The sequence below is a fragment of the Hylobates moloch genome, unplaced genomic scaffold, assembly GCF_009828535.3.
Source record: "Hylobates moloch isolate HMO894 unplaced genomic scaffold, HMol_V3 SCAFFOLD_4, whole genome shotgun sequence".
Taxonomy (NCBI): Eukaryota; Metazoa; Chordata; class Mammalia; order Primates; family Hylobatidae; genus Hylobates; species Hylobates moloch.
The window spans coordinates 24,668,979-24,696,663 of NW_026652279.1; the positions used below are offsets into that span (position 1 = coordinate 24,668,979).

Below are 27,685 nucleotides of genomic sequence, written 5' to 3' on the forward strand. Positions count from 1 at the left end.
ATTTTTTAACTTAAAAGTTTAAAGGGGAACCAGCATTTTAGGTGATTAGCATAGATTACCCTCTCAATTAACCTGTCTTATTTGATTTGGGGTACTGTAACAAAACATAAACTGAGTGGCTTATAAACAACAGAAATTTATTTCTCACCGAAGTCCAAGATCAAGGTGCTGGCAGATTTGGAGTCTGGTGAAGAATGGCTTCCTGGTTCATACATGATGCCTTATCCTTGCATGCTCACATGGTAGAAAGGACAAGGCACTTCTCTCGGGCCTTTTTTAATAAAGGCAGTAATTTCACTCATGAAGGCTTTGTCCTCATTATTTCATCATCCGCAACGGTTCTACCTCCTGATAACATCATATTGGTGATTGGGTTTCAGCATGTGAATTTTAGGAGATATAAACATTCAGACCATAGTAACCTCTATGTTTTCAGCATTTTCACCTCTGTAAAGTGGGGCTTTAGAGATATTATTAGATCTCTTTAGTGCAAAGACTCATTGTGAGACTGCATTTTTGCAGTGCCCCAAAAAATTCATGGCACATAGTACACTATGCTACCTGCTCTGAGGGGTCATTACTACCCTCTGTTGTAAATAGCCATTATTTTGGTATTTATTTGACTGATACTTATTAGTTGTCTGTTTGGTGCCAGGCATTGCACTAGCTGATAAGGACTCAACTGGTGAACCAAAGCATTGTCCCTGGCCTCACTGAACTTGGCACTTGGCAAGGAGAATAGATGATAATCTAATGTTCTCTCATGTACAGTATGAGACTGCATCATTGACAATGATAGTATGAGACTCCATTTTAAGGGAATTTCACCTAAATCAGAGATTAGGAATGGTATCCTTGCAGAAGTGACTGAGGCATTGAGGGCTGGAGGATGGAGGAGGAGCTAACTTGGGCATAAGAAAGAAAAGCCATCCATGAGAGAGAGAGCAGAATATGGTTGTAGAGCTCAGCTATGGGTAAACCTCTGGAGAATGCTCATAGGATTGCAGCATGTGGGATGAGGCATAAAAAGCAGGTCTTTAGGCCATGCCAAGAATTAGGGTTTTTAACTTATGAGCAATGAAAACCCATTTGATGAATTTTAAACAGAGAAGAGTAGGGTTACTGTGACTAGATTAGATGATTAGATCTGCCTTCTGAAAAGACCGCTGTGTCTGGAGGATGAAATCTAGTGGATGTGTGTGGATCGGAATGGAGGGTCTTCTAAGACTCTGGGCCTGCCTTAGGAATCCACTGGACTCAATCTGTGGGAGGTAATGGTGCAAAATGAGAAATGCAGGTGGCTATGCTAGGTGCTTAGAGGATAAAATCAGTAAGACTTGGTCATGAGTTAGACATGGAAGATGAGAAGAGGAAATGTTAAAATAGACTCTCTAAAATTCTGATTTTCTAAATGGCACATGGAGATATTGACAGATCTGGGAAGAAACATCATGATGTAGTTTTGCAGTTTGAATATATTTTGAAATTAATGTTAATTTCAAATTAGAATATCAGTATTTGTCAAGTGAAAAACATGTATTGAGCAAGGAAGAAAAGAAAACTAAGTTGCCATGTATTTATCATCCTCCATGTTTTGAGTACTTTTAGTTTTTCAGGGTTTATCCTTCTGATCAACTTCCAAGTCAGACACTGTCCTCATGGATCACATAAAAAAATGATTATAAAGATTTAGTGACTGGCTTAAGAACATACAATTAGATGATAAGGAAGATATGTATTTCATTACAGGCTTGTATAAAACAAAAACCTACTTGGCAATTGTAAAAAACAAACTCATTAACAATCTTAATTTATAACTAAAATTATTAAAAATAAGTTCTGAATGGAGGCATGAAAATGTAAATCCCCTCCTTGTTCTCTTAAGCCAGCCTCTTCCAAATAAGGCAGGATCACCCTACAGAACTTTTGAGTTGAGCAACGTGGGGAGTGACCCTCAGAAATAAGCAGTATCGATATTAAATCACTGATGTTTCAAATGCCTTGGAGCTCTTTTATTTCCTCCTGTCTCTCCTCAAGAGAGAGTGGAGGGAGTGACATTAAAATTAACATAAGCAATGCAATTAGTGAAGATGTTGTCATAAATGCATTAAAACATGCATAGAAAACTGGTAAAAGCATTCGCTTTTGGATAACTTGTTTGCAAGGATGGAAAGGAGGCTAACTTTCCATGATATGTGACAATGTATCTCTTGAAATCTTATAAGACATATGACTTGGATACATCTTTTAAATTTACATTTAATGCTTGAGCCTGGGTTTGCTCATTCCAAGTTCAGGGGAATAATTCTTACCTTATATAGTTTTTAATGAGGATTAGAGATAGTATATATTTAATACCTGACACAGAGTGGATGTTCAATAATTATTATTGAAAAGCAAATCCTTTTTTGATATACTATGGTGAAATAAAATGCTATGGCTAAGTTTTAGTTCTGAAGAAGTTTTTCAAGTAAAACACTAACCTAGTATTCAAAAAGGAAAAGAAAAGACTGGCCTGTAGATTTGATGTAGTGCTTCTAGGCTGTAGGAGAATTCTGCAAGTGTAGCAAATTTATCCTAGTATGAGAGAAGGGAACAAAATAATAAATAATAATGGTTCTTTATTATGCTCAGAAAGTTTATTTGACCTAGAAATAAATTTCATTTTCATCCCAATATATTTAATAAGACAATTAGGGGTCCACATATTTTAGTAAATAATATTGCCTAAAAGTTATTGACATAGTCTAGGCATTAAACTCTTATCATTTTCAAGCTCTAGATTAAGAAACTAATTATAAGACTTTAATAGTTAAATCCTAGCTGCTAAGTCTTATGAATATTGTAGTGCTATCCATAAGGCTAAATAATTGTTTGAACTGTTGACATGGTAACTGTTTTTTAAAAAGCAATCTGTAAGGTTATATTCAATCTTCAAAGCATTTCTCAAGAATTGTGTTCAAATATGGCCATTGAAATCTGGGAAGCTTGTTATTAAAAGCATGACCAGCAAAGTGGTTAATTTTCCTGTGAGAAGATGTCAATTAATCCTAATAGAATTATTTTGGTGTTGATTTTGTTTAATCAAACATCAGAAAATTATTGAGCTCTGAATAAATGGCTTATTACAGAAATATGCAGGTTGGCAAGAAAGATTGGAGAGTGCATTTCAACGACGCACATATATTAACAGTCACTTTTTTTTTCCATTAAAATGAGTAATTACCAAGGGGCCTTGCACTGAGGGCATCAACAAGATATGTGGCCCAAGACAGCTGCTTGGCTTCCCATCCAAGATAAAGTCAGATGTTCTAGAAATGTGTGCATGTTGAGGACTGAAGGGAGGGCAAACTTTGCTTCTTATTTATCACCTGTCAGGTCTGGAGAAGCACAAATGCCAAGGTGTGTACCCTATATTTATTTACAAGCACATTATCTACTATTGCTGCCTCTAGGGTGGCCAGAAGTATCTTTCAAAGCATAATTTCCCCCACTGTTTCTCAGCTCTGGGTGCACATAAAAACCACATAGGAAGGTTGGAAACATACCAATGCCCGGGCTCCATCACTGACCAATAAACCAATAACCCTTCTGAGAGAATCTTGGTTCGGATGTGTTTCAAAGTCTCCCAACATGTTTCTAATATATATCATGGCCAAAGGAGCATCGCTTTAAGCCATCAATCACTCTACAGTATTATTTCTGAACTCTGCACAGGCGAATGAACACAAAGAGTTTGATTGTCAAATCTGATTTATACAAATCAGTGGTCTTACCTGGTACACTGATCAGCTAGGGCTGCCATTACAGAATACCTCAGACTGGGTGACTTAAACCCAGAAATTTATTTTCTCTCAGTTCTGAAGGTTAGATGTCCAACATCAGAGTGCTATCGGCATTGGTATTTGGTGAGGGCTCTCCTCTGGGCTTGCAGATGGCCTCCTTCTCATGTTGTCCCCACATGGCCTTACCTGTCTCCTCACCTTCTTTTGTGGACACCAGTTCTATTGGATTAGGGCCCCACCTGTATGAACCTCATTTAACCTTACTCAGCTCCTTAAAGATGACATTTCCAAATACAGTCATATTGGGAGTTAGGGATTTAACCTATGACTTTGTGGTAGGAGGACACAACTGAATCCATAATCCCCACTATCAGGCTTTACTCTTAATTAGAGAGTTTCAGATAATTGTGAGACACAGGCAAAGTAGGGAGAGGCATAGAAGTACCATACGACACCTAGGTCTTTACTTCCTTTTTGGTCTAACCTGGAATAATTAATTAGATCTGTAAGTAATGTATCTGTCTACATACAAAAAAGGAAATGCAATCAAGCTACCTGTCTTCTGTTTTTCTGGAGGATGCTCCCATATCCTCCTCACTCCCGGACCCTGGGAGGAAAATGAATTGCAAGCCTGTTGATAATCACATCTTTCCCAATGGCATATGTGATAGTTCTCAGCTCAACTTTCTTTCTCTCCACTCTCATGTAGAGTGTTTTATCTTTACCACTGAGTTCTGGATGCATTATCTGATTTTTGTTTCTCTAACACTGTGCTATTAAAGTTTGTTCCCCAGACCAACAACATTGCCTGGGAGCTTGCTAAAAATTCAAAGTCTCAAGCCCACTCCAGGCCAACTGAATTCAAATCTGCATTTTAACAAGGTTCACACTAGATTCATTGGTGCATTCAAGTTTGAGAAGCACTGTTCTAATACCTGGAGCTTTTCCTGCTTCAGGATTTTTGCATACATGCCCCGTAACTTCCCGTGCTCGTGTTTTCACCTTTCAGGTCACAGCTTATAAGAATCACCTTTGCTACTTCTCTCATCTTCTATTGGAAAGGTTGCCTTCATGTAATTCTATCAGCACATTTTTTTTCTGTTTAACACTTATTATAATACATTTTATTAATTTGTTATATTATTTTTGCCTTGGCCGTCTCTTCTACTCTAAGCTCAGGCAGTCATATCCAATTTGTTCAACAATTTTATCCTAATGGATATCATGTGGCACATACTGCATAGATGGCAGATAGCCCTTGAATGAATAATGAGCAAATTGTTTTTCCATAATCTGTTGCTGCCTGTGTCTTAGTCTCCAACATTTTTTCTTCCTCCCTTGCTTGCACTTTATATTGCAGTTCAACTGAAACTACTTACAGACCTTCATCCTCATCACCATCTGTGAATCTAGTGCATTCATACTTTCTTGCATTTTCTCAAGCTGTTCACTGTTTCTGAATGCCTTTTTGCCATCTTGTTTCATGAAAGCACTCGCATTCACCCTCAGAGTCTCTGCTCCAATATTCTAGAAAAGGATGCTTAAGGACCAACTGGGTCACACTTACATCTTAAATTACATTGAATTTAGTGTGATTTATGCACAAATTTATACTGTGACGCTGAGATCCTATTGAGGGAAAGAAAATAGTTGTTTCTCATATCTGTATTTTTATTGTTTAATACAGTGCATGGAACACAGAAGCTGCTCAGTGAATGGCCTTTGATTATGTGGTAGGAGAATTACAAGATGATGTTAGAAGGATGGGATAAAGACCATTTGTGCCTGCTACAGAATGTTGGCATGGAAGGTCCTTCCAGGACATCATAGTACCCTTAGTAGTGTAAGCATGTTTTTGTTTGAGGAAAAAGCTACTTTTTATATCCCTTTAGTCTTCCAGCAGTCTTGGAAGATAATGTGAATCAGATAAGCACTTTATTTGTCTCATTCTCTGAAGTTGACCTAACTTCTCAATGCAAAAAATTAAGCAGATATGCATGTTTGGTTTAGAAGCCACTTCTGTCTTAGCTTTGTGGACTTATAAGTTTGTGAGATAGTAGATTCTGTTGTTAAATAGTCTAATTGAATTTTTAAAGATATTCATGTAAAATAGACATTAGTGTCAATGAACATACACTTCAACAGCCTTCTGCCATACTCCACAGAGCATGGGACAGAATTCAGTGGCAGTGGGTGGTGACTTACATCGAAGTGACATGAAAGATACCAGAAAGGCTCTTATCCAAATATGTCACTGCCACATCCCCTGGACTGGCAACTGAGTTTGAAATTCCAACTACTTGAGTTGTTTCCTCGGGTTATTTGTTAAAGAACTGATTGTCCAATTCATCATTGGTTAGCACATGCTTGAATACAACGCTTTTGATTCATGCTTTTTGTAGGAAGCATTAACCCACTGCCCTGTAAGATAGAGGTTGACTTTTTAGTTTTTCTTGCCAGCTGTTCACCAGGAGGAAGTATTTGGCTCAGTCTTGCTAACTGGAGCTGGAGAGACAGGATGCCAGTCAGCAGGAGGTGCATGAACAAAGGCATGGACACAGTGTGCCAGAAAAAAAGCTAAAACCCAAGTGAAATAATAATTTACTTTCCCCCTTATATTTTTTTAAAAAGAAAAAAATACTAGTTTTAATTGACTATTACCCCTTTAAAATACTCTCATATATAGAGTCATATTTGGTTTTTCTGTAACTCCATTTTACTGGTGAGGAAACTGACCTCACAGAAGTTAAGTGAGTCGATCAAGATCTAGCCAGAATTGAGAGCGTTTGCAACCCAGTTCATGTTCTATAAGTTTTGCAATGACCCTACGAGTTCTTCTAGCCCAAGAACAAAGAAAGCCTGAAAGTTGATACTAGAATCCCAACCACAAAGTGTTAGTTAAGCAACATCACTGTTTTCTACAGTGTTACTGAAGGAATACACATTCCACAGAATGTTCAGAGATAGATATTACAGGAAGAAAAAGAATGGTTTGTTCTATACTCAAATGGATTAGAAAGCACTAGATTAAATCAAGGAGACCTCATTTTTCCTTAAGAGCAAAACATCTCAAAGTCTTCAATACACTAACACGCATCCTGCCTCCCCGATGTGTCTGTATTGGATAGAGTGGTTTCTTTTCTCAAAAGATTATGTTGCAGGGCTAGTTTTCATTATAATGAAATGTGAGATAATTATCCTAAATAACCTGTATAAAAACAGTTTGTATCCTTTAGTTCAGAAAAGGGAAACGAGATTCAAGACTTATAAAAATAGAAAGTAGGGGAATAACAGAAAAAATAATCAAAAGCCTTTCTCGTCTTAGTAAGCCATTCTTCTCCACTTACCTGGCAAAGAGCATGACTCACCCCAGGTGAGTGGGTGAAAAGCAATTTGCAAGTTGTCTTGAGTGTGAAAATCTAAGATGAATGGCTGAGCTGGTTAGAACAGAAGATTTAGTTTCAGTGATTTAAGGATTTCTATTGTTCTTTTTTGTATAGTTTGTCATATTTAAAGCTAGTCAGATACAGAAGGCTCAAGCACAAAAGAAGAATAACAAGTGTTCAAAGGCATAAAAGAGGATATTTTTTTCCTCTAAGGATTTATCCTTTTATATCCTAATCCTAATTCTTTCTCAGGATAGAATCTGCCCCACGTTCCATATTACTTTTCAGCTCTGTAGGAGATTAAACAAGATAGATAATGGCCCTACTTTTCAAAGTGTAAGTACAGGGAAGGGAAAGATAGCACAGATGAAATGCTAAGAGATTTCAAACAAGGGAAAGGCCATTTCTAGCTTGAAGGCATCAGGAAAGATTTGGGACATTTAAGAAAATGGCAGAAGAATTAGGGGGAAAAATGACAGCCGAAAGGTTAAGCGTAAATAAAATAAAATAAATAGGGACTCTGGTATTAAAGGGAGGCCCAATCACTGCCCTTTGTTAGAAGAGGCCAATGAAACTGGAGTGGAGGTTTGGGGATCTGCTTTGGAGTGACATGAACAATCAAATGAAAAGTCTGCACTGTCTCAGGTGGGCAATGGAGACATTTCAGGTTTTAATCCAGGATGCAGTAAACTCACACTTGCCTTCCAAGAAGGCACTATGGCAACTTCAGACAAACGGTCATTGTGAGCTGCTGTTTTTAGGTACAGATGAGCATTAGGAAACACCACTGATGTGGTCTCTGACCTCCTGGGCTTACATTCTGGTGGAGGGAGATGGACACAGAAGTCAACACCCATATGTTTAATTTAAGCCAGCCATTATTATGAAGAGAAAGCAGAGTAAAGGAATAAGAAACAAGGAAGGGAAGACCCAAAATCAGAGACAGCAATTAAGTGGACCCAACAAGGATGACTTTAATAGATGGTCATCACTGGGGACAAAGAAGAAAAGGGTTTATGGGAGAAAATGGGAATGAACTTTCACAATTGTTACTCTCCGATGGGAGCAAGGTATAGAGTAAAGATGACTGTATTGTCACTAATAATTGTAATAGACAGAACTCATCAAGTTTTACCATGTGTCAGACAACATGCTTCCACACATGTCCTTTTTCAATAAGTGTAGGAGGTAATTATTACTGTCTCCATTTCACAGATTAAAAAAATGAGGTTTCAAGAGCTTAAATAACTTGGCCAAGATCACCCTGCTAGGATTTGAACCCATGATCATCTGATTCCAATGCTCATGTTATTATCTACTCTAGTCCATCAAAACAGGCTGAACTGTGTGTGGAGAGATCTAGAGAAAGGAAAGGAAGTTGATGTGTTCACTTTACATCTGCAGGGTCTGAAAAGCCACTATGACATTAAATACTGGCAATATTCAGCTGGAAAAATTGAAGCTTGAGGGAGAGGAGGACTGGGAATATTCATCTTAAAGTTCTTTGCAAGAAATACATTGACCGTTGGAGTCATTATATATATATATATATATTTTTAAAGTTAATCGTTATGTAGGTAACTGCCATGTCTCAGGCATCATGCTGTTCCTTACACATGTCATCTTATTTAGTCTTCCTACCTAATAAACTAACGGAACTGAGATTCCATATCCTCTACTTGCTTATGGCCATACTTACTAGAGGTGATGGAGCCAGGCTTTGAACCCAGGACAGCCTGACTTCCTAACTCATACTCTTTCTATTTTGAGCTGTACCTAAGCTTACTGAAGGAGAGTGTTCAGAGAAGTCAGGGACTACTGAAATCATGTTCTGTCCTTGGCTGCAGATTGCACATGACTTGTTTTTCTCCTGTCTCATAATGTGCTAATTGTGTTCATTTGTCCTCTACCCAGCAATTGAGTGCTCCATATTTAATTCCCTTTCTTCCTTTAAGAAAATATCAAGGACATTTAAACTGCAAACAGTCATTTTATACATAGATATGCATTAAATGACCAGAAAACTGATGAGACTCACAAAAGTAGTTATGGATCCTTTCATCATTTCTAATTACACTTTAACTCAAATTTTGAGCATAGAAAAATCACTTCTAAAGGAGAGGTCAGTCTGTTCTTTCCTTGACACCATCATTTATCCATTTAATCCAGCAATGCAACTGCATTTCTTCCCAGATATTGAATTACAATAGTGGACGAAGAGGATGGAGGCTGTGCTTTCATGGAGCATACACACATTAGTTGGGAAAATAGACTTTAATCGAGTCTCATCTTTGCATAATTACAAATTGTAATTACAAAGTGCTGTGAAGAGGTACCTTTATGAATAAAACAATGTTCATTCCAGTGGGTATAGGGACTTACTGAACAAAACTTAGGTAAGCCTAAAGGTTATTTCATATTGTGACATGAAAGCCACTGTGGACCAGGAAACTTCATAGAATACAGATAAATCCAGGAGAGTGAAGCCAGTTGATGGGTATCTCTGCTAGATTGTGCACAGTTATATGGGAGGTATGAGAGCAATGAAAAGTCATTGATGAGATTAACCAAAAGGATGACATGATTAGACCTGCATGAAAAGTCATTGATGATATTAACCAAAAGGATGACATGATTAGACCTGTACATTAAAAGGATTGTGCTGGATATTGTGCAATAATTGGCTTAGGAGAAGACCAGCAGGAAAGGGAGGTGAGGAAACTGGACAGAAAGCTTTTGCTGAAGAGGGTTTGGTAGCAAAGATCAGAAAGGGTGATTCAACTCTCTAAGGAAGTAACCTTTATCTGTTTTGTTCCTGGCAATTCAGCCAGGTCCAGAACTCAGTAAGTACTCCATATATAGTTTTTTGGATGATATAAATAATTTACTGCACGACATAAACTGACATAAGTTGTTGGTAATTTAAATATGTTTGGTTAAGGGAAAGGGAGATATCAAAGATGACACCTAACTTCTGGCTTATGAGTAGGTAAAGCTACCATGCACTAAGGATTTGTATTTCTGTTTTCTTTGGATCTGAATTAGCTGCTTTTTTTTGTAAAAGATCAGATAGTAAATACTTTAGGCTTTTCTGGCTCTGCATTTCCAACTACTCATTCCTACCATTGTTTTAGCATAAAAGCAGCCATAAATAATATGTACATCAATGAATGTGGATGGGTTTCAATAAAACCTTATTTCCAGAATAGGCAATGGACAGGTTTTGACCCATAGGCCAGCTTGTCAGCCCCTGGTACAGATTATGAGTCCAGTTTTGAACAAATTTAATTTGAAATAAATTTAAAATAACCCAACTCATTCTTTCTCATTGAGAGATTCATGTGAATTATGTTTACATTATAATATTATTCTTAAATTCAGGCTTTTAAAAAAGTATTTTCAAATGTATTTAATAATTAGAATAAAAAATATATATCTTTGATTGTTAAACATCTTTTAGGAAACTATCACAGAGCGAGCATAAATAGGAGGTCATTTGCAGTTAGCAAATAAATTGTTTACAAGGAGATGGCTTCTCTACTGGCAGAACTATTTCAGAAATGGATAATTTGTGACAGTGAATAAAAAAAAAGATAGCTAACTGGTATCAGCAGATGCATATTGTTTGGCAATCTGAGAATATATGGTATTTTTTAAAAAGGCATAGAGGTTGTTAAAAAAAAAAATTCTGAAGATTTCCCTTAAGGCTGTCCTGATTCTTCCAGGGGAAAAAAAAAAAAAAAAAAGTTCTGAAATCAAGTAAAATGGGTCTATTTTACTTAGGGGTATTGAAAGGTTTCACAAAGACAGACCTAGATTTACTTTTATGGCCAACTATTCAATTTGTCTGGGAGTTTTGAATTCTGCAAATTTAAGATAAGAACCTCCCTCATAATTTTTTGTTTTTTAGGATAATGCAAGCATTAAAATAGTAAATACAGGTCATTTAGGGAGAACTACAATGAAATCCGTTCTTGATGTATAATTTAACAAACTTGTGTTCCATTAGACTTGGTTGTTTGGGGTGGGGAAAAATGTTTCTTACACCCACTCACTTCATTTGTTTACTTTATATGTCCAGCTTCTGTAGGCATTTTAAGTTGTTTAACCAATAACATTATGAAACTTAAGCCTAGAGACCTTCCTGACTGTGAAAATTTGTAATTCCACTACAATATTGTATGTTCCCATTAAATCATAATAGAGTTTAACTAAGCATTCTAGGTGCCCCATTCAGACTTTTAAAAAGAGGCAGTGTTACTCAACCAAACTTGGGGCTTTCCACCCAGTGCAGCAAAGCCAGTGACATTGTGATTTGCATAGAAAGTAATGTGTGTATTGCTGGGCACCAAGTGAGGAGTTTCAGCAAATGTTTTAAGACCCAAACTTGTCCAGGGGCAGGAGCTCATGCCTGTAATCCTAGCACTTTGAGAGGCCAAGGTGGGTGGATCGCATGAGGCCAGGAGTTCGAGATCAGCCTGGCCAACATGGTGAAATCCATCATCTCTCCTAAAAATACAAAAATTAGCCGGGCATGGTGGAGTATGCCTGTAATCACAGCTACTGGGGAAGGCTGAGGCATGAGAATTGCTTGAACCCAGGAGGCAGAGGTTGCAGTGAGCCCAGATCACGCCACAGCACTCCAGCCTGGGTGACAGAGTGAGACTCCAACTAAAAAAAAAAAAAAAAAAAAAAAAAGACACAACTCCAGGATGACTGATATGCAAGGGTTTTTAAGGGCAGGGGTGAGAGGGTTTTCAAAATGAGTTGAGGGTAGGGGCATACTGGGAACTTTCACATTCATTTTCCAGTTCTAGTTTGTGTGAGGTCTGCATGACAGCAATCAACATTTTTCATCTAGCAGGTGGTACCGGTTTATGAAAACAACTCAGGAACATATGTCAAGATGTTATCCTTAGTTTATATCAGGAACCAAACATCTCATGACCCTGACTTACTTGGGTGATTATTGTTATCTTCTTGCTTAGTAAGTTATTCATTCACTTCCTTAATTGCTGGTGGCAGGGCTAGCTAGGTGCCTGGAACTTCCCTTGATGGGGCTCAGAATTTTTCTTTACTTCCATGCTTGGGAATTGGGGAGCCTGGCAGGCCCCAGAGGGGTCCTTGTGTACTCTCTATAGTGCATCACAATATCAAGAATTAAAGACCAGATGTATTAGACTGTTTTCACACTGCTGATAAAGACATACCTGCACTGGGCAATTTACAGAAGAAAGAGCTTTATTGGATTTACACTTCCACGTGGCTGAGGAGGCCTCACAATCATGGCAGAAGGTGAAAGGCAAGGAAGAGCAAGTCACATCTTACAAAGGTGGTGAGAGGTGACAGCGTGCTGACAGCACTCACAGCCCTCACTCGCTCTCGGTGCCTCCTCAGCCTTGGTGCCCACTCTGGCCACACTTGAGGAGCCCTTTAGCCCGCCACTGCACTGTGGGAGCCCCTTTCTGGGCTGGCCAAGGCCGGAGCCGGCTCCCTCAGCTTGCAGGGAGGTGTGGAGGGAGAGGCACAAGCGGGAACCGGGGCTGCGCAGGGTGCTTGCGGGCCAGCTGGAGTTCCGGGTGGGCGTGGGCTTGGCGGGCCCTGCACTTGGAGCAGCCGGCCGGCCCTGCCAGCCCTGGACAATGAGGGGCTTAGCACCCAGGCCAGAGGTTGCAGAGGGTGTACTGGGTTCCCCAGCAGTGCCGGTCCACCGGCGCTGTGCTCGATTTCTCGCCGGGCCTTAGCTGCCTCCCCATGGGGCACAGCTCGGGACCTGCAGCCAGCCATGCCTGAGCCTTCCCCGCTCCGTGGGCTCCTGTGCGGCCGGAGCCTCCCAGACGAGCACCACCCCCTGCTCCACGGCGCCCAGTCCCATTGACCACCCAAGGGCTGAGGAGTGTGGGCATATGGCGTGGGACTGGCAGGAAGCTCCACCTGCGGCCCCGGTGTGGGATCCACTGGGTGAAGCCAGCTGGGCTCCTGAATCTGGTGGGGACTTGGAGAACCTTTATGTCTAGCTAATGGATTGTAAATACACCTATAGGCACTCTGTATCTAGCTCAAGGTTTATAAACACACAAATCAGCACCCTGTGTCTAGCTCAGGGTTTGTGAATGCACCAGTGGACACTCTGTATCTAGCTACTCTAATGGGGACTTGGAGAACCTTTATGTCTAGCTAGGGGATTGTAAACACACCAATCATTACCCTGTGTCTAGCTCAGGGTTTGTGAATGCACCAATCGACACTCTGTATCTAGCTACTCTGGTGGGGACTTGGAGAACCTTTGTGTGGACACTCTGTATCTAGCTAATCTAGTGGGGAGATGGAGAACCTTTGTGTCTAGCTCAGGGATTGTAAACGCACCAATCAGTGCCCTGTCAAAACAGACTACTCGGCTCTCTGTAAAATGGACCAATCAACAGTATGTGGGTGGGGCCAGATAAGAGAATAAAAGCAGGCTGCCGGAGCCAGTAGTGGCAACCTGCTCGGGTCCCCTTCCATGCTATGGAAGCTTTGTTCTTTCGCTCTTTGCAATAAATCTTGCTGCTGCTCACTCTTTGGGTCCACACTGCCTTTATGAGCTGTAACACTCACAGCGAAGGTCTGCAGCTTCACTCCTGAAGACAGCGAGACCACGAACCCACCGGGAGGAACGAACAACTCCAGACGCCCCACCTTAAGAGCTGTAACACTCACTGCGAAGGTCCACAGCTTCACTCCTGAGCCAGCGAGACCATGAACCCCACCAGAAGGAAGAAACTCCAAACACATCCGAACATCAGAAGGAACAAACTCCGGACACGCTGCCTTGAAGAACTGTAATACTCACCGCAAGGGTCCGCGGCTTCGTTCTTGAAGTCAGTGAGACCAAGAACCCACCAATTCTGGATACAGTGGTGGCAGGCAAAGAGAGAACTTGTGCAGGGGAAGTTCCATTTTTAAAACCATAGATCTCATGAGACTCATTCAGTATCACAAGAACAGCGCAGGAAAGAACCGCCCCCATAATTCAATCACCTCCCACCAAGTTTCTCCCACAACACATGGAAATTGTGGGGGTTACAATTCAAAATGAGATTTGGGTGGGGATACAGCCAAACCATATCATTCCACCCCTGGGCCCTCCCAAATCTCATGTCCTCACATTCCAAAACCAATCATGCCTTCCCAACAGTTCCCCAAGTTCTTAAATCATTTCAGCATTAACTCAAAAGTCCACAGTCCAGTGTCTCATCTGAGACAAGACAAGTCCCTTCTGCTTATGAGCCTGTAAAATAAAATAAAAAAGTTAGTTACTCCTTAGATACAATGGGGGTACAGGCATTGGGTAAATGTAGCCATTACACATGGGAGAAATTGGCCAAAACAAGGGCCGCGTGCAAGTCCAAAATCCAGCAGGGCAGTCAAATCTTAAAGCTCCAAAATGAGCTCCTTTTACTCCATGTCTCACATCCAGGTCATGCTGATGCAAAAGGTGGGTTCCCATGGCCTTAGGCAGCTCCACCCCTGTGGCTTTGCAGGGTACAGCCTTCCTCCTGGCTCCTTTCATGGGCTGGCATTGAGGGTCTGTGGCTTTTCCACACATATTGTACAAGTTGTCAGTGGATCTACCATTCTGGGGTCTGAAGGATGGTGGCCCTTTTCTCACAGCCCCGCTAGGTGGTGCCTCAGTAGGGACTCTGTTTGGGGGCTCTCACCCCACATTTCCCTTCCGCACTGCTCTAGCAGTTGTTCTCCACGAGAACCCCGCCCTGCAGCAACCTTCTGTCTGGACATCCAGGAGTTTCCATACATCCTCTGAAATCTAGGCAGAGGTTCCCAAACCTCAATTATTGACTTCTGTGCACCCACAGGCTCAATACCCCATGGAAGCTCCCAAGGCTTGGGGCTTGTACCCTCTGAAGCAATGGCCTGAACTGTACCTTGGTCCCTTTTAGTCATGGCTGGAAAAGCTGGGACCACAGTGCACCAATTTCCCAGGCTTCACACAGCAAAGGGATCCTGGCCCTGGCCCATGAAACTACTTTTTCCACCTAGGCCTCCAGTCCTGTGATGGGATGGTCTGCCATGAAGACCTCTGACATGCCCTGGAGACATTTTCCCCATTGTCTCGGGGACTAACTTTTGGCTCCTCATTACTTATGAAAATATCTTCAGCTGGCTTGGATTTTTCTTCAGAAAATGGGATTTTCTTTTTTATTGCATTGCCAGGCTGCAAATTTTCCATGCTTCTGTGCTCTGCTTTCCTTATAAAACTGAATGCCTTTAACAGCACCCAAGTCACATCTTAAATGCTTTGCTGCTTAGAACTTTCTTCTGCCAGATACCCTAAATCATCTCTCTCAAGTTCAAAGTTCCACAAATCTCTAGGGCAGGGGCGAAATGCCACCAGTCTCTTTGCTAAACCATAAGAATCACCCTTGCTCCAGTTCCCAACAAGTTCCTCATCTCCACCTGAGACCTCCTCAGCCTGGATTTCATTGTCCAAATCATTATCAGCATTTTGATCAAAGCCATTCAACAAGTCTTTAGGGAGTTCCAAAGTTTCCCACATTTTCCTATCTTCTTCTGAGCCCTCCAAACTGTTCCAGCCTCTGCCTATTACCCAGTTCTGAAGTCAATTCCACATTTTTGGGTATCTTTTCAGCAGTGCCCCTCTCCACTGGTACCAGTTTACTGTATTAGTTTGTTTTCATGCTACCGATAGAGACATACCTGAGACTTGGCAATTTACAAAAGAAAGAGGTTTATTGGACGTACAGTTCCACATGACTGGGGAGGCCTCACAATCATGGCAGACTGTGAAATGCAAAGAGGAGCAAGTCATGTCTTACATGGATGGCAGCAGGCAAAGAGAGAGCTTGTGCAGGGGAACTCCCATTTTTAAAACCATCAGATCTCATGAGACTCATTCACTAACATGAGAGCAGTGCAGGAAAGCGCCCCCCCCCCGCCCCCGCATAATTCAATCACCTCCCATCAAGTTCCTCCCGTGACACATGGGAATTGTGGGAGTTACAATTCATGATGAGATTTGGGTGGGGACACAATCAAACTATGTCACCAGAGAAGTGGTTTTGTAATCATTATTTCACTTAACAGCACAAAGATCTTCTTCTGCATCCCAGCCTTTTGGAGATCTTAGTTCAGTGGTTCCCAAATTTGTCCACATACTGAAATTACCTGAGAAACTTTGAAACACACTAATGCCTATTTCTTGCCCCTCAGAGATTGTGATTTAATTTATCTGGGGTGTGGTACAGGCTCTGGAATTTTTAGAATATCCCCAAGTAATTCACATGTGCAAACAAATTAGGAATTACTGCTTCAATTCAAAGTTGAGCCTCGGAAACCTTAGGGAAGTCTCCTCCATCTAGGATCCCCTGGGGCTTTGCAGTGAAATACAGTTCTGGATCCTTCCATGGATGCCCAGGGTCTACTGCAGTTAAAAAAAATTCTAATAATGCTGGCTGGGCATGGTGGCTCACGCCTGTAATCCCAGCACTTTGGGAGGCCGAGGCGGGCAGATCACAAGGTCAGGAGATTGAGATCATCCTGGCTAACACGGTGAAAACCCATCTCTACTAAAAAAATACAAAAAAATTAGCCGGGCATGGTGGCGGGTGCCTGTAGTCCTAGCTACTCAGTAGGCTGAGGCAGGAGAATGGTGTGAACCTGGGAGGCAGAGCTTGCAGTAAGCCGAGATCGTGCCACTGCACCCCAGCCTGGGTGACAGAGTGAGACTCTATCTCAAAAAAAAAAAAAATATATATATATATATATATGTATATAAATATAATAATCTTTCTACCTATAATAATTCTTTCTACCTGGAGTACATTTAAAAAAGGTTGATCTTTATAAATTTTGAATAAGTAGAATCTGAATTGGCAATTTTTTTTATTGTAATATAGTCCCTAAATTCTGTTCGCTGTCTAGTCATGCTACTTAATGTTCAAAAATAGGGGCTGAGTATAATGTCTTGAGGTGTTGCAGAATTCCTTACCAAGCACTTGCTAGCTCCTCTACCTCACCCCTCCTCATCAGAACCAAAACCTGTCTCTTTCCTAGTATCGAAAATTCAACATTCCTATGAATTTCTCCTAAAAAGCTTTTTTTTCTATAAATTAGGACAAATGTATTTTAATGAACAAATGGCATTTTAATTAAAAAGTTCTTTTTTTAAATTAGCTCATTCTATTAAGGTTCTGACAAGTAAAAATAATATTGCAGAGAATTATGCAATAAAAGCACCAGCCAGCTTGGTCTATGGAGTAAGCTTTGGAAATATGCAAATGGAATTTCACCAAGAAAAATATCCCTGAAGTGATAAAATTTTCTTTTAGCTAGAGTGTGTCTGCGTGGGGAAAGGAACAGATCTCTTCTCCATAAAAATGGATGCACTGAACAGTGTTTATAACAATTCTATCTCTTTGGTTTTTGTGTTTGGCAGTAAGACAGCAACTAATTTAGTTTTATTTTAAAATTCCAGTGATTATAAGGTCTGCACATTCCTTGCGGAGTAGCTTTGTCTCTCTACTAGAGCCAGACACCATTTTTTCCCCCAACATGTGTGCTAGAAAACTTTAGCTGGTGGTGCTTTTTCTGTTTCTGAGTCAGAAGCAATGGAGTTAAAGCTGATTTTCTGAATTCAGTACTTTACCACACCTTTTTCTGAGCATTCTCAGGAGACAAATACAAAAACTTCCATTTCTTTCTAGAGTTGCCTACTATCTGTGTAAGAACTTGAATTATTGGTGAATTTTTCTGACACACTCAGAAGGTTTGCATGTACCAAATGCAGAAATAAGAGAAAACGTATTAGATAGAATGCTTGACTGCAATTAGTAGATGGCCATGGAGAATTGGTTAGCCACTAAAGACAGTTTATCATTTCATGCTCAAAATTCCAGGGTAGAGTTTTATTAGTGTTAGTTAATTTGGTGACATAATTTTGTCTTCAAAGATGTAAATTCTTTTTAATCTGTCTTTCTGTCTTCTTTATTTTTATTTCTTTATTTATTTTTTGCCATCCTCAGCATATGAGCTTTGTGTCTTAGGCTTGCCTTTTTTTTTTTTTTTTTTTTTGAGACGGAGTCTTGCTATGTTGCCCAGGCTGGAGTGCAGAGACGCAATAACGGCTCACTGCAACCTCCACCTCCTGGGCTCAAGCAATTCTCCTGCCTCAGCCTCCTGACTAGCTGAGATTACAGGTGCCCACCACCATACCTGGGTAATTTTTGTAGTTTTAGTAGAGACGGGGTTTCACCATGTTGGCCAGGCTGGTCTTGAATTCCTGACCTTGTGATCCACCTGCCTCAGCCTCCCAAAGTGTTGGGATTACAGGCGTGAGCCACCATGTCCAGCTGGTTTGTCTTTTTCTTGTTGAAAAATGGCTACTATAGCTCTAACCATCATGTATGCACAAATCAAAGTTCAAAGGCTGAAGGCAGTGTGGAAGTGAGAAGTACAAAATAGAGTCACGTGTCAAAACGCCAACCAAAATAGAGTTAGTGAGGGCCATAACAAAGAAGCTGACATACTTGCATCCTTGAATGTCTTGCTCATAGCTTGCAAGCAGCAAGAAGAGCTTCTCACAGGAATTTTCTCTGGCCTGCAGTATTTCAGATAAGAACCTCAGATCAGGACAGTTGCCTACAAATGACTATCTCCCCCAGTGAACGAATGACAACTCCTGCAGTGAGTTTCTGAGACCAGTGAGCTTTCTTTCAAAGCGATTTGTGTGGGTGTCTTTCCTTTGTCTTAATTTTCCTTGGGTGTGCTGCACACCCCGGGTTACAACCCTTTGCTCTTCCCAAATGAAATCTTTTGTTCCAGACAGCCTGTCTGTCTGAGTTTCTTTTTTTAAGTTAACAATAGCATATTCGTTCTTTGTTCCTCTTGTATAAGAATGAAAAACACTTTCCTAGGACTCTACAACAAGCTTATTTTTGCTTTCTTTGACCAGAACAGCATAATTTGCTCTTTCCCTAAACTATTGATCCATTTATCTATGCAATCTATTTGCCATGTAGAGTGTCAATTTTTGCTATGAGATGGAGGTGTAAAGTTCTGTTCTCTTGCCAAAAGCTAGGATCTCAGCCCTTCCCCAGGAGCTACCTACTAAGACCAGGTACCTGAAAACCATAAACCTGGGATGTCCAGGAGGAAAATGCATCTTTATGGAGAAATGTAAACTTGCATCTTCTAATGAAGAAGATGATAAACACATCAGTCTTTTTCTTAATCTTTCTGCACCTTACATCTGGCTTTCCAGCAAACTGAAACACAGTTTTGTTGCAGAGTTCAGGAGAAGCTTGAAATTTACATTCCTGTTAGCCTTCTTGCAAAGTAAATTGACATTAGACTTGATTTTTCATAGGATTAAATAATTATCTTCCTTTAAAATAGATATCCATGGGCATTTTCAGCTGATTGTTTCTTATGAAACAAGGCAGCATATCTGTGTGGATGGGTATAGAATGATGTATACAAATGATATACATCACATTAACAAAATTATCATTTACTAGAGCATTTAAAGGTTAATCAGTACCTTCATGGGACACAGATTATATTTTCAATAATGATTTTTGTTAGCAAAAGGAGTAAATTAGACTTCTGTCCATCTGGAGCAGGAGGAATCTTTGTTGGCTTAACATATACAAATAAATTGAGTTGAAACCTGCTGTAAACAAAAATTGAAAACAAATTAAGTGATCAATGTGATGTTTGTGGTTACAGCTCTTGTATATATTTGGATAAGTTGAGAAAAAAAAGCTGTGCAGCATTGCCAGGTATTTCGTTTTATTCCAAGGGGAAAAATAATGAGTTGGCAGCATTTGAAACTGGCTGTAAAGTATTACATATGATGATAATTTGTTTATATATTTGTATGAGCCCTACATTTATTCCTATAAAGTTTAATTTTGTGGCACATGAGTAGCCACTAATGTTGAAATCAAGCAAATGTATTTATCTTTGTTGTTGTTGTTGTTCATCTTTCCTGGTAGCCATGAGTAGGACCTTTTATTCTGATGTTTGAAAACACTTGTATTAATACCAGCAATTTTTTTAGGTTCCAGCTCTTGAAATTTGACATTTGTAAAGTTAATGCATATCTTTCTCTCTTGTTATAAGTTATTTCCCTAATTTTATGACTCTGGGATGGCTTCCAGTGACTTATTGTCTCAAAAATGATGATATTGAGAAAGAGAAGATTGTGCTTTATAGTTAGTGATTTATTAGTGCTGACTTGGGTTTTGTGCTTAGGCAAGTAAGAGTCATCTGAAGATGCTTGGGTCTCTGGTTAAAGTTTAAATTCAACCATTAAAAGGTTATGCTATTTTACTAAGTTTAACTCCTGAGCCATTTATTTTTCCAAGTTAGCTACATTCAATTCAGAATTTGAATGTAGTTCACATTCAAGCGTTGATAAAAGAATCACTCTCTGCTATGCATTTCATTCAGTATATTAACACAACACTGAAATTCCAATATGCGATATATTATTTTTCTTTTGCCTTTATCTCTTAAAATTATGCACTTAAAAACATGTCTCAGGCTTTCCAGTATCTTTCTAATCTATTGTTTAGTTCACTTGTATTAAAAATTCAATTAACTACTTATGGAGAAATCAGCCATAATTGTTAATTGAAATTATTCTGTATAATAACTTGCAGAGGTAGTACATCTTTTGTGACTTGTGGATACTAAAACTATTTCATGCATATATTGCTCAGGCCTCTTGGTTGCAAGTAATAATAATAAACTTTAAAGTATTTTTAACATAGATAAATTTACGGCTTACATAATGTCATAGTCTAGGAAAATTCTTGCTTCAGGGATAGCTATATCCAGGAGCTCAAACAAGCTGATGAGTGATCTTTGTCTTTCCACTCAGCTTCCCTCTATGTTGGCTTCTTTGTCTAATAAACTCCTTCTTTTAGCCATCAGCACTAGCCACCTTTTATCCTGGAAACTCTGAGTCCAGTGAAAACAAATATTTTTATCCTATGTGACCTCAGAAAAAGTCATGAAATTAAATTCTATGACCTGGGACATAATGATGCCATCTCTGACCCAATCTCTGTGGCCAGGAGGTTGGAATGTTATCAGTAGTTGACTAACGTGGTTCCTGAACAATCCTCAGCAGCATCACCTGGGATCTTGTTAAAAATGCATATTCTCAGGCCACATCTCAGATCCAGTGAATCGGAAAATCTTGCAAACTCTATTGTAACAAGTCCATATGGTTGTGATGCACTCTCAATTTTGAGGACCACTACAATATACTAATTGGTTAGGCCTGGGTCATGTGCACAACCCAAGAGATTCAGTGTAAGTTCAACCGCACAGAAAGCATATAGAAAAGAAATCTGAGGAACGAAAGAGCAGACGCTGTGCTGGCAAAGAGGAGAGACGCCTACTCTAATGAGATTTCCACCCAATAGTAAAGTTTCCCGTTGTTTCTAATGCCATTATCTCTCAGAACACTGCTGGGTATGTTCCCCTCCAGAAAACCAATGTTTCAATTAAGCAAATACATTCTCCTCTAGGATAGTCTAAATGTCATCTGCAAATGGGGGATGGCCAAAAGGTTTCCAGACCATATTATTTTCTTATCAAATACTTCCTGAATTCATAGGAAATAGTCTAATACAATTAAATCCTTCATTAGTAAGCCCCACTTCTCCCCTGTGATAATAGATTCGCATTGCTGCAAAAGTTCTCAGTGAACATGACAGTAATGCTTAGAGAATTTTAGGGAAGGTGGCCAGCACTGCAGTATTATCCAAAATAATTTTAGAACATTTTTAAAAAATAAAACACCTAACAAAGGAGATAAGTGTAGCTTTTCATACTGTCCTAGTTTTTTGTTTGTTTTTGTTTTTTACTTGATTTGGGACATTTACACTTATTACCCAGGGGGGAAGACAGTAGGGTGCATGCCAGTTTTTCTCAAGTTATCTGCTCACAAGAATCCTTTGGGCACTTGTTATAAATACAGCCCCTAAGGTTCTTTTTCAGGATATTCATATTTGGAATGTCAGGAATGGGAAGAGGGAATTTGTATTGCCTCAGAGAATTCTTAAGATCTGGCATGTTGAGAACACTCTAATGGTGAAGAGTGAGGATGCTGGAATCCTATGATATGGGCTCAAATCATACTTGTAACTCTTGCAAGCTGAGGGTAAGCTATTCAACCTCATGCCTCATATGTCACTTGCCATGAGTACTGTTTGTTGCTGGTGTTCTTTTTCTATTCTCTTGAAGAATCTGCCTGATTCACCTTCTTATTTCTTATGTTACAGATAGAAGACATGCAGTGGGGTAAAGGAATCCGAGAGATACCCCCCTCAGTGTGCACACTACCATGTAAGCCAGGACAGAGAAAGAAGACACAGAAAGGAACTCCTTGCTGTTGGACCTGTGAGCCTTGCGATGGTTACCAGTACCAGTTTGATGAGATGACATGCCAGCATTGCCCCTATGACCAGAGGCCCAATGAAAATCGAACCGGATGCCAGGATATTCCCATCATCAAACTGGAGTGGCACTCCCCCTGGGCTGTGATTCCTGTCTTCCTGGCAATGTTGGGGATCATTGCCACCATCTTTGTCATGGCCACTTTCATCCGCTACAATGACACGCCCATTGTCAGGGCATCTGGGCGGGAACTCAGCTATGTTCTTCTGACGGGCATCTTTCTTTGCTACATCATCACTTTCCTGATGATTGCCAAACCAGATGTGGCAGTGTGTTCTTTCCGGCGTGTTTTCTTGGGCTTGGGTATGTGCATCAGTTATGCAGCCCTCTTGACGAAAACAAATCGGATTTATCGCATATTTGAGCAGGGCAAGAAATCAGTAACAGCTCCCAGACTCATAAGCCCAACATCACAACTGGCGATCACTTCCAGTTTAATATCAGTTCAGCTTCTAGGGGTTTTCATTTGGTTTGGTGTTGATCCACCCAACATCATCATAGACTATGATGAACATAAGACAATGAACCCTGAGCAAGCCAGAGGAGTTCTCAAGTGTGACATTACAGATCTCCAAATCATTTGCTCCTTGGGATATAGCATTCTTCTCATGGTCACATGTACTGTGTATGCCATCAAGACTCGGGGTGTACCAGAGAATTTTAATGAAGCCAAGCCCATTGGATTCACTATGTACACAACATGTATAGTATGGCTTGCCTTCATTCCAATTTTTTTTGGCACCGCTCAGTCAGCGGAAAAGGTAAGTGAAAATGCACATCATAATATGTTTTTTAAAAATGTGTTGATTTTTGTAAGTACTGAAACCAAATTGATTGTATAAAGTAAGAAGTTTTGTATATGCAGAATGGTATTCCCAAGAGTAGAGAACTAATTCAAGGTCTAGTAGGCGTCAATGCTACAAGAGTCTAAAACTGAGCCACGTTCATTCTACTGGAAACCAACCAGATGTAGCCTTTTCAAATTAATTAAATTATGGAATTGTTAAATGTAATGAGAGATTATCTAGTACAAAATTATCTATCTAAAATAACCCTTCATATTCATTTATTCCCCACCTTCTCCACTTACCCACGTATTTTTTGGGGATAGGAAAAGAGGAGCATAGTACCTTCTCCTCCAGGTGGGAGTGTGTGATGGTTATTACTATCACCAGGGCAAATGCTCTCTCTCTCTTCTTAGTGGCTACCTAGGCTATTGCTGTCCATTGCATCTAGTACTCAAGCTTTACAACAGAGTAGAGTTGCCCAGTTGTATATGCACAATATATACCCAGGTGGGTGAATACAGGAAAGATTTGGTTGGCATTTCACCATAGGCTCCCTACAACTAGATGGACATTAATCACATCCAGCAATTCATAGTGAGATCAGAGATGCAACTTTCTAAAAGAGGAAGAGTCAATATTTGGTGCAGAGCTAGTGTCAATCAAGCTGTGAAACTTTGAGGCCAACATATTTGCTAGTTCACATGCATCTTCCAGGTAGTTATAAGTCTTGTGAATCTTTGATTTAGACAATTCTATGGTGTTGATTCTAGACATTATTCTTACACATCTGACTCCTATACTCACCCATGTGGCTATAGTTTCATGTAATATCAACCCTAATATATTGATACTGATAAGATATGCTGTCTTTCACTGTATGTAGGCCGCTCTGGCAGGTTAGTACAACTGTGATCTAGAGTTCTAACTGACATACTCTGCACAAGAGGGCCTAGGGATAGCTTGATTAGATATCAGGACATTGGGGGTCTAGTCTGATTCCACGTTACTTTGGACAAATCTCTGAAACATTTAGGGACTTAAATGGAAAAAAACAGGGATTGATTTAGAATGTCTAAAAATTTACAACAGTCTATGTATCCAGGAATTAGATTACTCTAGTTTTTCTTTGTTACCTCTGTTCTCCATATAATCATACAAAGGATTAATGGCATCTAGTTTTCCAGCTGAAAAGATGTATTTTACCTAAATTGTATAATTCAGAGGGGCTGTAATTTTGAACTGTTTTTTAAAAAGTAAATATTTCATGAAACCACACAGAATTCTAAAACCAAAGAGAATGAATGGTTCCAGATTATGGTTTTAGTCATAAAGTATTTTAGAGAAAGTTCTTCTAAAATATACGCTCAATAAGCATAGCATGTTTCAATTTCATAATGTATGTTTACTGTCTGTGAAACCAACTTGAATATCATTTTATTTCTTCCGTGTATTCCTGGGCCAAGGGAATAGTAAAATATGAGTTAGAGTGGTAAAATACAATAGAGAGAAGGAAAAAAAATCCCCAAATATATGCTGGTAAGTTGATAACTATTGAACTTTTTATACGGAATGATGAGTATCATAAAAGCCTATGGAGATAATAGTTATTTTGTTATTAAAACAACTCAATACCTCATGCAACAGGTTAAAGACATTAAAACCTTTCCTGTAAGTTTATTCTTGAGGAACATAAAAAGGAAAAATAATTATAGTGGTTTTATAGATGAGTCTGATTGTAATGCCTATTTGACAACATATGTCTCTACCATTTCATTTTTCATTTCTAGTCATGATTATGGATCTTTTCAATAAGGTCACAAGTATAATTTATGCATTCATTTAAAAACCCGAAATTGAAACAAGGTTTCAGGAATTGAATTCTAGTTGTTCTAGAGAACAATGTGTTGGTAGAATTGGAGTGTGGGGAAATTTAAACTTTCAAGCAGTGTGCTTTTTATACCAGAGTTTTAGAAGGCACATAATTTTCTTTGTGTATTCTCAATAGGTTATGAAGTTTTACGTGGTTGATTGACACAATTAAAGGCACAGAATTGCCAAATGGGAACAGTAAATTATTACATGAAAATGCACATCCACTTATAGGCATATGGCTAGAGAAGCATGAACAACCAATCAGAAAATGCCAGCGTGTGTACGTGAAACTATAGCATTTAAAGTGTGGAAACTGGCAAATTATCACATGTAATGAAGAGATCACATCAGAAGGGATTTTTGCCAAGCCAGCAACCTACAGAATCACAACTTTTTCATTTTTGTTTAGATCTAACAGTTTAAGTGTTTTAAATCAAAGAATTATAACAGGAAAAATAAGATTAGGCAGTGAGTTCACTAATAACAATTTACTGTTTCAAGAAATTGAATTTATATTGAGTATGCTAGGAATATCTGTAAAAATTTCTGTCAAATGTATTAGCACAACATAAAGAGCAAGCAGTGTTCTTTTCTTTTATTTATTTTTTTGCAAAATATTAACCCCCATGAAGTTTATTTTTGCTTTTGTTAAGGAGGATATGGGAGACCACTGCTGTCTTGTTTTATCATTGTTAATCCCATGACTTCTAGAATGAGCATCTTGCCACGTGGTCAGGGATGGAAGTGGTGAACTTTAACCACAAGAGAATGATTCCAGCTTCAGGAATTATATTTAGGTGATGTAATGATGCAAGAATACACTAAAACTGGTACATCAATAGCACAGTAGAAGCTGGCTGGCCCAGTATGATGTGATAATATCCCATTATTTTGTTCTGGCACTATCTGCTGAAGACTAGAATGTTTTCTATAAAAAGCAAAAGCTTGCCTTGTGGTTGTATCTATACAGAGAGTTGCACATCTAGGAAAAGAAGTATGCTTCAGGTAGGGAACATACAGGCTACCCAGTCAAAATCTGAAAAATTCTATAGGTGATATGTTCATCTAGAGCTTTGTAGCTAGTTATTGCCTGAAGAGCTTTCTAGGTAAATTAATATATCCTTATACACAGGCAGGGAGACATACTTTGTGCAATGTGACTCTACAAAGGGAAAATGATCTTGATACACAAGGAATGGGATCATAGGTTCTCAAAGGTCTTCCTTTGTGTATAAGTGTGTTTCTTTAGATAGGAGGACTGTGAGAAGAGGAAAAAGAAAAAGATTGAGGCAATTGAAGGGCAGAGAAAATTGCTAAAAAGGAAAGTGGCTTGAAGAAAGAATTGTGTCCTCTAAAATGTCACCCACAGGCCACTTTTCTGTGCATATTATAACAGAACCAGGGTATATTACAAAACTTAAGTAATTTGATTTCCACTGGAGCCTTCGGTCACTAAATGACTGAATTGGGGCAACTCTTGGCAAACTTGGAACCAGTTCAGGGTTCTTACCTCAGTGGTTCTTCAAACTGTGTTCATGATCATCTCCTGAATAATTTAACAAATTATTGCATGTCTCCCCAACCTTGTAATCCCCTACTGGTTTGACAGGTCTGGAATGCGGCATAGAACTATTGACTTTTCAAGTTTGCTGGAAAAATGCCAGTGGACACGATGCCAACCACACTTTTTAAAAGTCTTACTGCTTTCTTCCCATTTACAGAAGACATCCTATAAATATTTACTTGATTCTTAACTTCAGAATCTTTGGGAATCAATTAACTCCCATTTCAAGCAAAGGGGAGGATCAGAAAGACACTAATCCACAGTCAAAGACAAAGTCAAGGATTAGAATGTCTAAATGAAGCATCATTCCTAAGGCTTGGGCCAGAGACCATTAAAAAATCAGGACCAAGTCCCTGGTCTTGAGACCAGAGATAGCAATAGAATAGGCAGACAGTGGTGTTCCCCAGTGGTATTTATGGGGCTGAGAATACAGACCAAGAACTTTTGATCTTCTGCATGTAACAGATAGCCCCTCAGAATCTGAACACAAAGTAAAATTTGTCTAGAACTAATACAGGGATCAGAAAATTTAGCAGGTAGATAAATGTTTCTCCATCCATGTCCAAGGCAGACATCACTAATCAATTATGACACACTTCCTCTGTACTCTGGTATAGTCTTGAAATCTTTTTCAATATAGTTTTAAAGCAAGGACTATTAACACATCAGAACTGGAATGAATTTGAAATCCATTGCTATTTCTGATTTAGTTTCGGATTCTTGATACCTCTTCCCATTCGGCTGTTTGCTGTCATTGTGTGGAAACCAATGCTAGTTTTCGTAAAGATTAATCTACTT

General features: G+C 39.4%; 1 protein-coding gene across 5 annotated transcripts in view; it reads left to right on the top strand.

The window, feature by feature from the left end:
- GRM7 (glutamate metabotropic receptor 7) overlaps positions 1-27,685 on the top strand; it is an 890,122-nt gene that overhangs the window by 704,044 nt on the left and 158,393 nt on the right. For all 5 annotated transcript variants that reach the window (XM_032149559.2, XM_032149558.2, XM_058437196.1 and 2 more), the window contains exon 8: positions 22,489-23,424. In XM_032149559.2, coding sequence (XP_032005450.1) covers positions 22,489-23,424 — 936 coding nt within the window. The remainder of the gene's footprint in view (positions 1-22,488; positions 23,425-27,685) is intronic.